The 13,656-nt window shown below is 60.6% G+C and overlaps 2 protein-coding genes across 67 annotated transcripts in view; one reads left to right on the top strand and one right to left on the bottom strand.

Moving 5' to 3' along the window:
- MAPT (microtubule associated protein tau) overlaps positions 1–9,840 on the top strand; it is a 37,550-nt gene extending 27,710 nt beyond the window's left edge. For 34 of the 50 annotated variants that reach the window (XM_046904362.1, XM_046904366.1, XM_046904361.1 and 31 more), the window contains 5 exons: positions 2,149–2,241; positions 2,390–2,482; positions 5,733–5,814; positions 5,959–6,071; positions 7,776–9,840. In XM_046904362.1, the coding sequence (XP_046760318.1) occupies positions 2,149–2,241; positions 2,390–2,482; positions 5,733–5,814; positions 5,959–6,071; positions 7,776–7,991 (597 nt within the window). In that variant the 3' untranslated portion in view covers positions 7,992–9,840. Of the gene's footprint in view, positions 1–2,148; positions 2,242–2,389; positions 2,483–5,287; positions 5,316–5,732; positions 5,815–5,958; positions 6,072–7,309; positions 7,458–7,775 lie in introns of those variants that run through there. The other 16 variants (XM_015299357.4, XM_040653197.2, XM_025143987.3 and 13 more) reach the window with 7 other exon arrangements.
- A 96-nt stretch (positions 9,841–9,936) lies between these two features.
- KANSL1 (KAT8 regulatory NSL complex subunit 1) overlaps positions 9,937–13,656 on the bottom strand; it is a 69,558-nt gene continuing 65,838 nt past the window's right edge. For all 17 annotated transcript variants that reach the window (XM_040653256.2, XM_040653259.2, XM_046904403.1 and 14 more), the window contains 2 exons: positions 12,109–12,352; positions 9,937–11,984 (listed from right to left, as the gene is read on the bottom strand). In XM_040653256.2, coding sequence (XP_040509190.1) covers positions 11,715–11,984; positions 12,109–12,352 — 514 coding nt within the window. In that variant the 3' untranslated portion in view covers positions 9,937–11,714. The remainder of the gene's footprint in view (positions 11,985–12,108; positions 12,353–13,656) is intronic.

Raw genomic sequence — 13,656 nt, 5'->3', positions numbered from 1 at the left:
ACCCACGTGGGGGGAACTGCAGCCTCGTGGCAGGGCACAGAGCTTTGGGCACGCTGGGTTGTTCTCAAAACGCAACCGGTGCAAGGACTGGGATCCTGCTGGGCTCCTCCTGCTGCTGCCGGCTCTGAGGTGACCCCAGCCCTGCTGGGACTGAGCTGGATCTGCTGGTGTTGCAAGTAGATTCAGCTTTGGAACTGATAAGAGAAGCGGGGCAGAAGCTGAGCAGGTTGGGGTTTTGGGATCCGCTCTTACTGGTGGGGTTTTGCATTGCATTCTGCAGCCAGCTGCGGTGGAGCAGCGTGGCACAGCCACAACTGGTGGCAGTGTCCGTTTTAGGACCACCAGTGCTTTTCTGAGAGGGCAGCAAAGAGAGCTGTGTGCTGTGAGTGCTTGGGAAATAGGGCGTCGTGGTGAACTTTGCGAGCCCAGCAGAGGAGACTTCTGCAAACAGAGCCCGAGCTGGGCGAGGAGTGGTGCCTCCCACTGCTCCGGAGCAGCAGAATGCAGCCACGCAGCTGCAGCAGTGCTGTGCTCTGTGCTGTGCGGGTGCGTCCTGCAGCCTTTATGGGATGCCCCTCACTGCGTGGCTGGAGGCCTGAGGGCAGCTGGTGGCTCTCACACAGCTATCCAGTGCCAGAGCTGCACACGTGGCAGTGAGCGCAGCTGGGGTCGCTGTGTGTGTGTCTGCCTGCCCAGCAGAGCATCGCTGCCTCTTCTGCAGCCGTCGTGCAGCAGAGCCGTGAGAGACCTCCACGTGGTGCATGCAGTTCTGTGCACGGAAGTGGCTCTGAGCGCGTGACTTTGGCGTGGGGGAGGCTTTGGGATGGCTTCTTTCCACCGCCCTGGGCTGCAGGGTGCTTTTCCATTTCTCTCTGCACGTCTGGTTTGTGCTGCACTGCAAAGGGCTGCTCCTCCCCAGCAGCTCCGCTCCGGCTGAGCGCTGCTCTGCTTGTTGGCTCGCTGCCTTTGGTAAACCCGGACCGGCCAAACCGTGCCCCGATCTGCAGAATGAATGGCTGGGAAGTTGAAAAGCAGTGCTGGAGGTCTGTGGTGCTGGGGATCTCCTGGTGCTGGGGAGCCACGGCGCAGCGAGCTCTGCTGGCAGCAGCAGGCAGCACTTGGCTGAAATGGGATGGGAGGTGCCCGGGGCGCCCAGCTCCCCGTGGTGGGGTGTTGGCATGCAGAGGCCGTGGGTGCAGCGCTCTCCTGCGGGACGCTGTGCCTCCTTCCCTCTGGGGAGCGTTGTGCTTCTGGTGGCCGTTGTTCGGAGGGAGCTGAGGCGCTGTGTGTGCCCGCTGGTGTTTGCCTTTGGTTTCGGTCTTCAAGCCAATCCGTGCAGGGGAGGGAGCAGGAGCTGCCTTCATCTGTGGGACAGTGCATGGGGTCACCTCGGCACAGCTGCCCTTGCAGTGGGTTCTTGCAGACAGGCTTTGGGGCGGGCAGTGAAGTTAGCACGGCATGTGGCTCCCAGCACACGAAAGCATCTCTCCCACTGGAGGTGGTGTGAGGAATGTGGGCCAGCAGCTGCCCCAGGGGTCCCATGGGGCTCTCCCTTTCATCCCACCTGCACGGGGGTTGAGAAAACTGCAGTCCTGGCGCTGCATCCCGGGCACAACGGCTTCTTCCCTCTGTGTCTGTAGGGGGGGGTTGGAGCCCTACCCCACACCGAGCTCCTGGTGCTGGGCACACCGCTGCTCTGCTGCCTGCTGCGCCCCCGGGCTCACTTAGAGCTGCTGAGCCCTGCTGAGCAGAGGTGTGTGCTGGCACGGGGGGTTCTCTCAGCCCCATCCCTCCTCCCAGTCCCCGCAGTGGTGCAGCTCTGCAGGTGCTGTGTCGGAGCAGCAGTGCTTTCCAGCGTGTCTGCTGCCCGCCACGTGCCCCCTTCTGCTCAGTGGAAGCAGACGGGCAGCTGGCTTTCATGCTGGTGTTTCTGGCGTGGAAAGCAGGGCTGCCTCGCTAGCCAGATCTCATCCAGCTCGAGCCAGAGCTCAGCCAGCTCCATCTTCAGCTTCCAGCTCAGGAGCAGCAAGCCACAGCCCCTCCTTTGCTCGTGGCCCTGGCAGGCGGGCTCCTGCTGTTGGTGATGTTTCGCATGGTCAGGCTGCAGATGATCATGTTGTTTCTCACGCTCTTTTCTGGCTACCAAAGGTGCAGATTATTAATAAGAAGCTGGACTTTAGCAGCGTTCAATCCAAGTGTGGCTCAAAGGATAATATCAAACACATCCCGGGAGGAGGCAGTGTGAGTACCTTCACACTTTCAATGCACTGTAATAGTTCTTAATGATAAGTGGCATGTTGTGTACACTAAACCACCAATGCTATCTGCAGCGCCCGTGCCGTCAGATAGCAATTGGTGACATGCAATGACTCTTTTCTGGCTACCAAAGGTGCAGATTGTTAATCAGAAGTTGGACTTTAGCAGCGTTCAATCCAGGTGTGGCTCAAAGGATAATATCAAACACATCCCGGGAGGAGGCAGTGTGAGTACCTTCACACTTTGGACGCGCTGTGCTGACCCCCTCCCCGTAGTGGCATGTTGTATAACACCAACCGGCCAATGCTATTTGCAGCAGCGCCGCTGTCAGATAGCAATTGGTGACGTGCTGTCGTTTAACCCATTAACCCAGAAGACGTGGTTAGATGAACCCTAACGAGTCCTCGGCGTGCCTGACGTGGGCAGAGCTAACTGAGCCACGTGCAAACCGTGTGTGTAACAAACCATCTGTTAACCTGAGGCTTTATGCTGCCTGCAAGGCTCGGGCCCTTAGCACACAGCGATGCTGGTGCAGTCAGTGATGGATGCTTTTAAAAGCAAATGCAGCCCCTGTTGCTCACTGTACTGCTAAAGTGCACGTGGCCCTGCGCAGCGCTGTAAAAGCGAGGTTCCTGACCTTTCCCATCAGGCAAGTATGATCCATGTGAACACCAAAGCTTCTCCTTGTGTCCACTGTGTGTGTTGGTGCCCGTGGGGGCTGAGCCCGAAGCGATGCTGAGCGAACTGATTGGGATGTGGGCATTTCCAACCATTCCCTGACGCCCCACTCAGCTTCCAGGCGCTGTGCCGGAAACCTGGAGGAGCTCTGCAGGGTTGGTGGATTTGCACCACCCGCTCTGGAGGCAGAGTTTGGCTCTGGGAAAGGTGATGAGCGAAGGGAGGAGCGCCACCCGGAGCCAAACGGCGCAGCCCCGGGGCTGTCCCCGCTCCGTGTCCATCCGAGGAAGCCTCGTGGTGCCCTCGGGTGTCCCCCACGGGTTTTCCCTGTGCTGTTTTTGATCTCTGGATGCCCTCCCTGAGGAACTGAGCACTGCGGAGGGTTCGGCACATAAGGGATGGCGCTGAGTTCGCCACCTTGGTCTTAAATTGGATGTAATTACACACCAGAGGGGCTGCTTTGCAGGGCTCAGGCCTCCGTGAGATGCATTCCCTGCTGGTTTTGCCATGTCTTAAACAGAGGCCCTGCCCTGGGCTGCCTGCTGCACTGTTAGGCCAGGAGCTGATGTGTGCCACACGGCATCGGTGTTCAGCTTCAGCACACACTGAGCGGGCATTTAGGAACCCCCTGCGTTTTTAGATAGAGATGATCGTGCCCTCTGGCAGAGCTGTGCCTCGGGGCTCCTCTGACCAAGGGGCAGCAAGAAACCACCGGGCTGCAATGCAGCCGTGCCTTAATCCTCTGCAGCAGTCAGCAGCGACCGCCTGCACAGCCACGCTGCTCCAAGGCAACGGCAGCAGCCTGGGGGGCAGATGCAGTAAATTGGGGGCAGATGCAGTAAATTGGGGGCAGATGCAGTAAATTGGGGGCAGATGCAGTAACCTGGGGGGCAGATGCAGTAACATGGGGGCAGTGCCTTTCTTATGGCCGCGGGTGCTCTGACACAGCGATGCGTTGGGCAGGAGCTGACCGTAAGCATTGCTGATGCTGAGATGGGATCCCTCTGGCGCTGATTTCCCAGGCAAACAACCCTGTGCCTGTTGGCCTTCCTTGTTTAAGCGCTGCTCTGCTCCCCAGCAGGATAACAAAGGGTTCAGCGAGTCCTGTCTGTAAAAAACTGAGCTGGAAGGAGAGCAGGAAGGGTTCGGTGATGGATCCCCTGCCATGGAAATGGGGGTCTCTCAGAGCCGGGTCCTGGCAGCGCCCCGCTGTGCTCTCGGGGCCATTGGGGCGCGCTGGGTTAGAAGGGCACAGCTCTGTCCTCCCAGGTGCTGTTTGTGCCCTCTGAGCGAGCCCAGCTCTCCTCCTGCTCAGTGCATTACGTGTGCGCTCTGCCCATCCCTGTCTTCACGTCTGTCTCTGCTGTGTGCTCTCAGACCCTGCGGCCGCTTTCCTCCCTGTCTCTCTGTCCCCGCTCTGTCCGCTGTGCCCGTCGGTCTGTCTGACCATCAGAGGTGGGGCCGACCCACGTCCTTCATATCCAGTGTGACTGCAGGGCCAGGAGCAGCCGTGGAGCCCTGCAGTGCCGGTGGCACCGGGCATTGCTGCACGGGCTCTGTTCCATCCCAAGCCCCGGGGATGCTGCGCTCCCACACCTTTCCCTGCTGCACAGTGAGGGGGGCGACGTGTGTGCACAGCCACGTCCCACCCGTGGCTCTGAGGGTCGCTGTGGGCTGCTGGGCACGGGGCTGACGTGAGCTTTGTGGCACACGGGGTGCTGCGCACCGCACGGAGGTGATGAGCTCCAGCCGTACCAATGGAGGGGCTGCCCGGAGGGTCCCCTCAGTGCCGGCACTGACGGAGCTCAGCGGGCACACAGAGCAGCGCACACTGCCCTGGATGGAGCTCCCAGGGTGGCCGATTCCTGATGGGTCTGAGCCCCATCCCAGGCCCAATGCTGGGGATGCAGTGACGTTTCCCCCCCCCCTCCCCGTGTCTGTGCTCCCGGTGTCACTGCTGTGTGTGTGCTGTGCTCTGATGCTCTCAGCCCTCCGCGTCCTCCAGTGGTGCAGCACTGCCAGCATCACCATAAAGCCCCATGCACTGTGTGTGTGTGTGTGTGTGTGTGTGTGTGTGTGTGTGCACACCATGGCACCGTGGGGCTGCAGTGCCACACCAGGCTGTGCTCTCGTGCCTCACTGTGTTCCCATGGCCCATAACTCAGGTCCTATGCTCTGAACTCCCAGCAGACATTGAGCCCTTATCTCTCTTTGGTTTTTAACCCCTCCCTCCATGACAGCATTGTTGGGGTTTTTTTTTTTGTTGTTTTTTTTTGTTTTTCTCTCAGAAATGCATATTTTTGGTCACTCCTTCTGGGAGTTCTGTGCACATTGATCATTTCTGTTCTTTCAGTTTTTGTGGACATAAGCTTTATGTTTTACACCAGAACAGGTATTTATTTTTTACCTTGTTTTTCTCTCTGGTAAATCTCCTCCTTTGGGATGATGTGTATGCAAATCTTACTTAATCACCACTCCACTCTCTCTCTCTCACTTAAAGCACTTTAAACTCGCCTCTCCTTCCCCCCCCTCTGCGGAGAGGCGCTCTCGTGCATGCTGTGATAAGAGAGGCTCCTGCACACGGGCATTAATGATCTCCCATTTCTCGTCACCGTTTCATTTCTATCATTAACCCTCGTGGGGTGTAAGCTGTTCCTTTCCCTCCAATCCGGATCAGGTGCTGCCATGCCGTGCCCCCCCCCCCCCCAACTTCCCCCCAACCACCCCCCCCCACCCCATCCTCCCCACGCAGCCGTGGTGCAGAGCTCACCTCCTTCTCCTCTCTCCCATCTGGGCAGGTTCAAATCGTTTACAAGCCGGTGGATCTGAGCCACGTGACATCCAAATGCGGCTCCCTGGGCAACATCCATCACAAACCAGGTACCATCACCTGCTCTGCGTGGGGTGGGGGGGGGGGGGTCGGGGGGGGGTGGGGGGTTGGGGAGGCTCACGGCAGCGCTGCACGGGGGGCTCTTTCCCTGCAGGGCTGTGGGATCCGACCCCACCGCTGCTCTCCTCCTGCAGGTGGTGGCCAAGTGGAGGTGAAATCCGAGAAACTGGACTTCAAAGATAAGGTGCAATCTAAAATTGGGTCCTTAGATAACATCAGCCACGTGCCCGGAGGAGGAAATAAAAAGGTAAAGGGAGAAGGCAGGGCTGCTGTGCTCTGTGTGTGTGTGTGTGTGTGTGTGTGTGTGTGTGTGTGTGTGTGTGAGCCCCGGGGGGGGGCGAGCAAAGAGCAGTTGGGGTGGGCTCAGGGATGGTGCTGCTCAGTGGGCTCAGCTTCACACAGCTCTTCAGCACCTCTCTGCCTGCCAGGCAGTGCTGTGTCCCATTGCCAGCACTGCTGCCCACGTCCTGGGATGGGATGGGATGGGATGCTGTGTACCCCCCTCCTCCTGAGCCCCCCCCCCGTGTGGGGCTGAGGGCTGCACAGACCAACCCCGGGACGTCGGGTGGAGCTGTGAAGCTGCACTCTGTGCCCACGGCTGCCCGAGTGAGTGTGAATGCTCTGATGTCCTCTGCTGTGGTTTCCTGCTTTTTTCTGCTGCTGTCTGAAGTTGCTGCAGGAAGAGGTTGGTGTCTCCAGCTTTCGCTGTATGGGATGCTGCTGTCAGCATCTGCCTTCGTGCCGTGCGGTGCCGGTGGTGCAGCACAGAGCCGGCGCAATGCTGCCCACAGTGCAAGCAGAGCGTCGGGCCGAGCTTTAATTAGAAGGGGCGGCCTCTGCGGGTCAGCACTGCAGGGTGCTGAGCTCTGATCCTCATCTCAGCCTCCCCGCTGAAGCTGAGCGGTGTGGGGAGGTGGAAATGGGAACCCAAAGCCTCTCAGGCTGGGTGGGCTCCGTGCTGCACCGCGGTGCCGACAGGGAGCAGCTCCGCACACACAGAGAGGGGCTCAGCACAGGGCTGGGGCTGCAGCCCGGGGACGCACACACACACACACACACACACACACACACACACACACACACACGGCTCAACTCCCACAGGGAAAGGTGCTTTCTCTCTCTCTCGCTGCTCTCTCCGAGCGCTCCTTTCTCGCTGGGAGGCTCAGCTCTGTTGCAGCTCCTCCCCGCATTGGTGCGCTGCCTTCCTTACCCTTCTCTCCCTGCTCGGCGCATCAGACTGCCCTGTGCCTCTTCTCATCGTTTTTAGCATCACAGCGCTGGTTTTCCAGATCTTTTTTTTTTTTTTTCCTCCCTCATTTTCGATTTCTTCTCCTTTTTTTTTAAATCTTTTTTTTTTTTTTCTTTTCCTGCTGATTGACATTTATTGCATCTTGTTGGGTTTTTATTTTTTGTTTATTTTTGTTTTTTAATTGCTGATGCGTTTTTTGCACCCCACCGCCTCGGGTTGGGTTTCTTCACCTGTAGAGAGAGAAAGGCAAGGAAGACAAGAGCTGGCGCCAGGCTGCTCAGACCCCGAGCCCAGACCCTGCTGGGCTGCAGGCCCTGGTGCTGGAGTCACCCACCCCCCCGGAGAGGCAGCCCCCAGCCCCGCATTCAGCTGGGGAGGGCACCAGTAAGTAGCAAACCCGGTCCGCTTCCCCTCCAGGAGCCCGAGGGAGGGGCAGCCGTGTGCCGGACGGCCGTCCCACCTCCATCAGTCCCTGCTGGGGAGCGGGAGCAGCCCGGGCCGTGCCCTGGGACGGAGCCCGCAGCGTCTCCAGGCGTGCGCCCCTTCCCGGCAGCGCGGAGGGCCGAGGTTGGGGCCGCAATCCCGGCTGTGCGCCGCCTCCTCCCCGCTCTGCTCCCCCCGCGCCGCCCGGCGGACGTCCTGCAGGTAACGCCGACCCCGTGGGACCCCCCCGGCCCTCACCGGGCTCCGCTCTCGTTGCAGATCGAGACTCATAAGCTGACTTTCCGTGAGAACGCCAAAGCCAAAACCGACCACGGCGCCGAAATCGTCTACAAATCCCCCACCATCTCCGGAGACGCCTCTCCGCGCCGCCTTAGCAACGTCTCCTCCACCGGCAGCATCAACATGGTGGACTCCCCGCAGCTCGCCACGTTAGCCGACGAAGTGTCCGCCTCGCTGGCCAAGCAGGGCTTGTGATGGGGCGCAGCATCGCCGCGGGAGAGAGAGAGAGAGAGAGAGAGAATGAGGGGGGAAAAGAAAAAAAGAAACGAGACGAAAAAGAAAGAAACAAACGCAAATAATCGATCATAATCCGGCCTTCTTCCTCTGTTCCTTTTACAGCCGCTTCCCCACCCCCTACTCGGTTCACCATTTAACCCGCTTTTACTGTTCATTCAGCTCTAGCTCCAGGACTTCCAAATCAGTGACACTTTGAGGTACAGAACCTCCTCTCCCCCCGTCCCGCCCCCCATCCCCGCAGGGCAGCGGGCACAGCAGACCCCCACCCTGCAGAGCCTCACTGCTCTGCCTGGGACCCCCCCCGGCCCCCCCCCCATCCCCCCCGCCTCCCGTTTGCCTGCTGATTCGGAAGAAACCTTTTGTTTTGGCCTCTGAGAGCCGAGATGCGCACGGAGCAAAGTGAGAACCGCCGCGCTGTGCGCCCACGCGGGCGGCAGCAGTGGGGTTCCCCTCCGTGGCTGTGCTGAGCGGATGAATTGAGGCTTTCCCCCTTTCCCCTCGGCAGCCCCTCGTGTCGTAGAGTAGATTTGTCTGTATATGCTTGGACTGTGCCAGGGTGGTTGTTTTCATAAACGAGCATGTGTTTAATTGATGCTGTCAGTGAGTAGTTGGCGCTGCGCCGGGACGGCACCCGGAGGTGGGCGCAGCGGTGACACCCGGGGGTTGTGATGGCTTTTTGCTTTTGGTTTTGGTTGGTTTTGTTTCTTTTCCTTCCTTGCAAGGTCAGCTCACAGCTCACAGAAGCGGCAGCTCCGCGGAGGGAGGAGGAGGAGGAGGAGGAGGAGGAGAGGAAGGTGCAGTGGCGGTGGTGGTGGTGGTGGTGGTGGTGGCCATCCCGGCGCTGAGCGCGGTGCCCTCCTGGGCTGCAGCACCCCATGGCACCCCATGGCACCCCATGGCACCCCACAGCACTGCATGCATCCCCTGCCCCCAGCACCACACAGAACCCCTCTGTTCTTTCACTGCTGTTGTTCCCGTGGCAATGGGGGTTTGGGGGGGGGGGGGGGTTTGGGGCAGTGCTGCACCCATAGCCGCCCCTCCGCCCGTCCCTTCACCAACCAAAGAGGCCGAGGTGCTGCTGGAGCAGCTCCACACCGCCCGTCTCACCCCACAGCCCCAGGAGCTGCTGCTGGGGGGGGGGGGAACACATCCATAGGGGTGCACTGAGGGCTGTGCAGCGCTGGGGGCTGAGCGGGCATTGGGGTGCTGGGGGGGCTGCGGGTGCTCGGGCCGAGCAGGTGATGGATGGAGCCCTCACCCCCCTTCTGTGGGTGCTGCTGGGGCCACAGCGAGGCCTGGGGTGGGATGGGGGGAGGGGTGGGGGGGGCTGTGTGGTGTTGGGGTGAGGGCCGGGGGCTCCCATTTGTGGGGTGCGTCATGGAGGGGTCACAGCGGTGCTGGAAGGCAGAGCCCCCACAGCCCCCTCCCCCTCAGCTGGGGGGCTCCCAGCAGCAGCAGCCTCACACACCGACCCACACACACACACCGAACCCCCACCCCCACCCCGACCCCCTTCCCCTCCCCACATCTCGGGCTCATGAGGGTCCAAACCCACACGGGGACCCTCCGGCTGCAGCCCCACAACCCCCAGGCGGGGGAGGAAGGGGGGGGGAGGGGTGGGGTGGGGGGGTTGGGGTGGGTGGGTGGGTTTGGGGGTGGGGGGGGGGAGGTCTGATCTCAGTGTATCATTCTAGCTTAGCTGCCTGTCTGTGGTGTCCATTGGTGTTCTGTGCGTTTCACAACTGGTTGGTTGACACTGTTGCCGTAAAAGTGAATTTGGAAATAAAACCCCAAACCCCATAACTGACAACAGCCGCCTCTGCGTCACAAAGAACCCCCTCCCCCCCCCCCCCCCAGGACCCCCCCCCCAACCCCCCCGCCCCATCCCAACACAGACGCTCTCTTTGCGGAGGACGTTTCTGCTTTTAATCGATTCTCTGCTTTTTTTCTCCTCCACGCTTTGATGGGCACTCAGTGCTCCGCCGACAGAAACGGCCCTCAACAAAGGTGGGCTCGGATAGAAAAGCGTTGTTCCCCCCCCGGCCGGGGGGGGCGGCACAGCAGCTGGGAGCAGAAAAGGGAATATTTACAAAACACAACAGAGGGTGGGGGGGGGTGAAGGGGGGGGGGATTTTATCTCTTTTTTTTTTGTTGTTGTTTTTTTTTCCTCCTTTTGCCCGTGCTTTTCGTAACGCTAAAAGGGGTCGTTCGGAATTTTCAACCTCATAAATAGAAAAGCATTTTGGGGGGGGGGGGGGGGGGAGGGGCTGTTTTTGGGGCTCCTTTTGGGTGGTTTTTCCCTTTAAGAAACGCTGACGAATCGCTCAGAGCAGAACCCAAAGCATTGGGGGCGCTGAGCATCGCAACCCCCCCCCCCGCCCCCCCCCCCTCCCCACCCCCCCCCCCCGAGAAGCAGCAGAGCTACAAATTCAGTTCTTTGCCATTACAAAAAAATGGGAAGAAAAACAAAAAAAAAGTCGTCTGTATTTTTTTTTTTTTCCTTTTTTTTTGGGGGGGGGGAATTTTTGGGGGGTGTTTTTTTTTGTGGCTTTTTGTTTTTTGTTTTTTTTTTTTCCTTTTTTGTTTTTTTTTTTCCTTTTGGTGGTGATTATACAGAAGGAGACGGCGATGGGCACAGAGAAGCGTTGGGGCGGTGGGGTTGGGGGGCACTGCAGGAACCACAGCAGGGATGGCTCCCAAACGCCACCCATGGGGGGCTCAGACCCCCCCCCGCTGTGCTCAATGTGCTGACAGCCCCGGCCCTCCCAGCGTGGCTGCTCTGCTCTCCTTCCCCCCCCTTTACTGAGACTGAACCCCCAAAGCAATGGCTGCGGTGCCGCAGCCCCCCCGGCCCCACTGCTGCCCCGCAGCCCCCACCCGAATGCCGCAGCTCTATGGGGCCGTGCGGCCAAAGCCATCCCCATGGGGGGCTGTAGGGTCGTCTCTCCCACCTCTCACCTGCCCAAACCCGACCCCGACCCCCCCCTGCAGCCCCACAGAGCGCCTTCCAGAGCCCCTTCCTTCCCTTTCCCCCACCCAGGGCCGCTCTGCTGCCCCACGGAGGCGGCTGAGGGCAGAGGGGGTCCCCCATTGGGACACCACGAGCTGCACCCTGCGGGGGGGGGACAGCAGCACAGCAGCGCAGCCCCCCACGTGGGGGAATCCCAAGCCATCTGCTCACCCCGCTAACTTCAGTCCACTGCAACGGCTCAGGGAAGGGCTGCGGGTTGGGGGGGGGGGGAGGAGACCCTTCTGCTTCGGGAACACTACCAGCTAAAGCCCGCACTCTATGCTTATACACCTATAGGGGAGGAAAGGGCCGGGGGGGGGGGGGCTGCTCCCCTCCGCAGGCTTTGCTCCGCTGGGAGGAGGGGGGGGGGGGGGGGGGGGGGGGTCTCCTTCGTGTGACGAGGAAATGGGGGAAAGGAAAGGAACAGAGAACAAAAAAAAAACGGAACAAAACAAAAACGGGGGGAGGGGGGAAAAAAAAAACCCGAAAAAAAAAAGAAAAAAAAGAAAAAAAAAAAAAAAAAAACCAAACCAGTTTCTAAACTCCTTAAATTCACTAAAAACTGTGAAAATTCCCGGCAGGATGTTTGAATATCAAACGCAGATTTTGGAAGCTTTAATGCCAAGAGTTAGTTCTGTGTGTCGGCTCTGCTCGTGTCTCCCCGGACGTCTCTATCTGTGCGCCGGCCGCTGAACCGCTGCTGCTGCAGAGGAGGAGGAGGAGGAGGAGGAGGAAGGAGGGGGGGTTGCCGGGGGGGGGCGGCTCTTGATGCCGCTCAGGGTGGGCGAAGCAGAAGTGCCATCGGTGTCCCGGGACGATTTGCTGCCCGACGTGCGCCGGGTGCAGCGCGACGACCGGTCCTGGGGGTCGCATTGGTCCTCGCACTCCGTCCGGGGGTCGTAGGACAGGGGGAAGCAGCGCCGCTCCCAGGGCAGCACGGCCTAAAGGGGAGAGACGCAGAGGGCCATGCGGGATCCTCCGGGCGGCCCCTCCGCTCCGTGCGCCGCTGCGGATGCCGGCGCTGCCCGAGGAGACCCCGCGTGGGGAAGGGCTGCCCGCACCCACCTGCTCGTCCGGAGCCTCGGGAGTGGAGCAGCGCGTGTCCTCGCTGGGCAGGAGCCGCAGGGAATCGCGGCACAGAGGGGTGAGGGGAGCCGAGAGCAGTTCGGGGCTGATGGGGCTGCGCGGGGAGTGGGTGTGGGACGGCTCCGAGTGGGAATGGCAGCTGCCCACGTCTGGGGACGCCGGCTGGGGGGTGGAGGGGGTCCCCAGCTGAGGGGTCGTCCGGCCGTCCGTCGATCTGTAGGACCTGGGGGAGGAACGGAGGGGAGATTGGGCTCAGCCACACCGCAGGGACCCCCCCCCAACCATCCCATCCCATCCCATCCCATCCCATCCCATCCCATCCCATCCCATCCCATCCCATCCCCTCCCCTCCCCTCCCCTCCTGGGAGCTCCTGGCTGGCAGTGCAGGGGTACGGCAGCAGGGAGGACCCCGCAGCTCTCCAAAGCAAACACACCCCATGCATCCGCACCGCCAGCACTGCACGCAGCAGCGCCGCGACAGCAGTGTGAGATCGGCCCCTCCATGTGACACCGAGAGCCAACCACGGGGATGGGGGACACCAAAGCACCACCTGCTGTGGGGGGGAGGAGCCGCAGAATGGGAGCCACGAATTGGGGAGGTTTGAGCACTGACACTCCCAGAGACCCATAAAGCAGCACTGGAGCCGCCCCCACATCTGCACGCATCTTTTCAAGACCGATTCCAGCTGTGAGCAGCCATGGAGGACCGCTAAGGATCGCCCTCCAAAATCTACCTGGGCTAAAATGGTCATCGGAACACAGAGACCGGGGCTGAGCAAAGAGCTGCACCGCTGCGGGCAACAGGGAAACGGTGCCGAGTGGAGGTGCAGATAGGAATAGAATTCCATGCTATAGGAATAGAACAGATCTGTTCGGTCCGTGGGGCGGAAGACCATGAGGTGCTCAGCAGATCCACTGCAGCACTTCAGAGAACGAAGGGAAGCTGAGCTCAGCAGCGCTGCCCGGCCCAGGAAGGGCTGAGGGCAGCAGCACTCACAGCCCCATCCCTCCCTGCTGGGGACCCACTCTGGGGACACAATGGCGGCCCACGAGGGGTCACCGGGAGCTACTGGGGTGGCTGAGGGAAGCAGGGGGAGCTCCTTCTGGCCCCGAGGTGAAGGTGGGACCCCAACGCTGCGTGGAAAGGAGCCGGAGATGGCAGAGGCAGACCTCTTCCCGGGATGCAGGGCTCTGCCACAGCCAGCACAGGGCAGGGAACCTCCAGCCCCAGCAGCACTCACACCACGGCCAGAGCCGACGTGAACCTCAGCCCTGCTTGCACTGCAGCACGGCCGCCCAGAGCCACCCTGCCGCAGCCACAGCTGCACCGAGAAGGCTGCTGCACGGCTGCACGCGGCTGCAACCCATCAGCAAGAGCAGAGCAGCTCCAAACCGAAGCGTCAAGAAACCGAACGGAGAAGAGCAGATCTGATCACACAGCTGTGTCAGATGAGGGCAGCTGAAACGCGCGCTGCTTCAGATACCCACTCACGAGAAGACGCTGCAGCAGCAGAGCAAAGAGCTGAG

The sequence above is a fragment of the Gallus gallus genome, chromosome 27 (genome assembly GCF_016699485.2).
Source record: "Gallus gallus isolate bGalGal1 chromosome 27, bGalGal1.mat.broiler.GRCg7b, whole genome shotgun sequence".
NCBI lineage: Eukaryota > Metazoa > Chordata > Aves > Galliformes > Phasianidae > Gallus > Gallus gallus.
The sequence above is the reverse complement of the archived record's forward strand: the minus strand, read 5'-3'. Positions and strand labels throughout refer to the sequence as shown.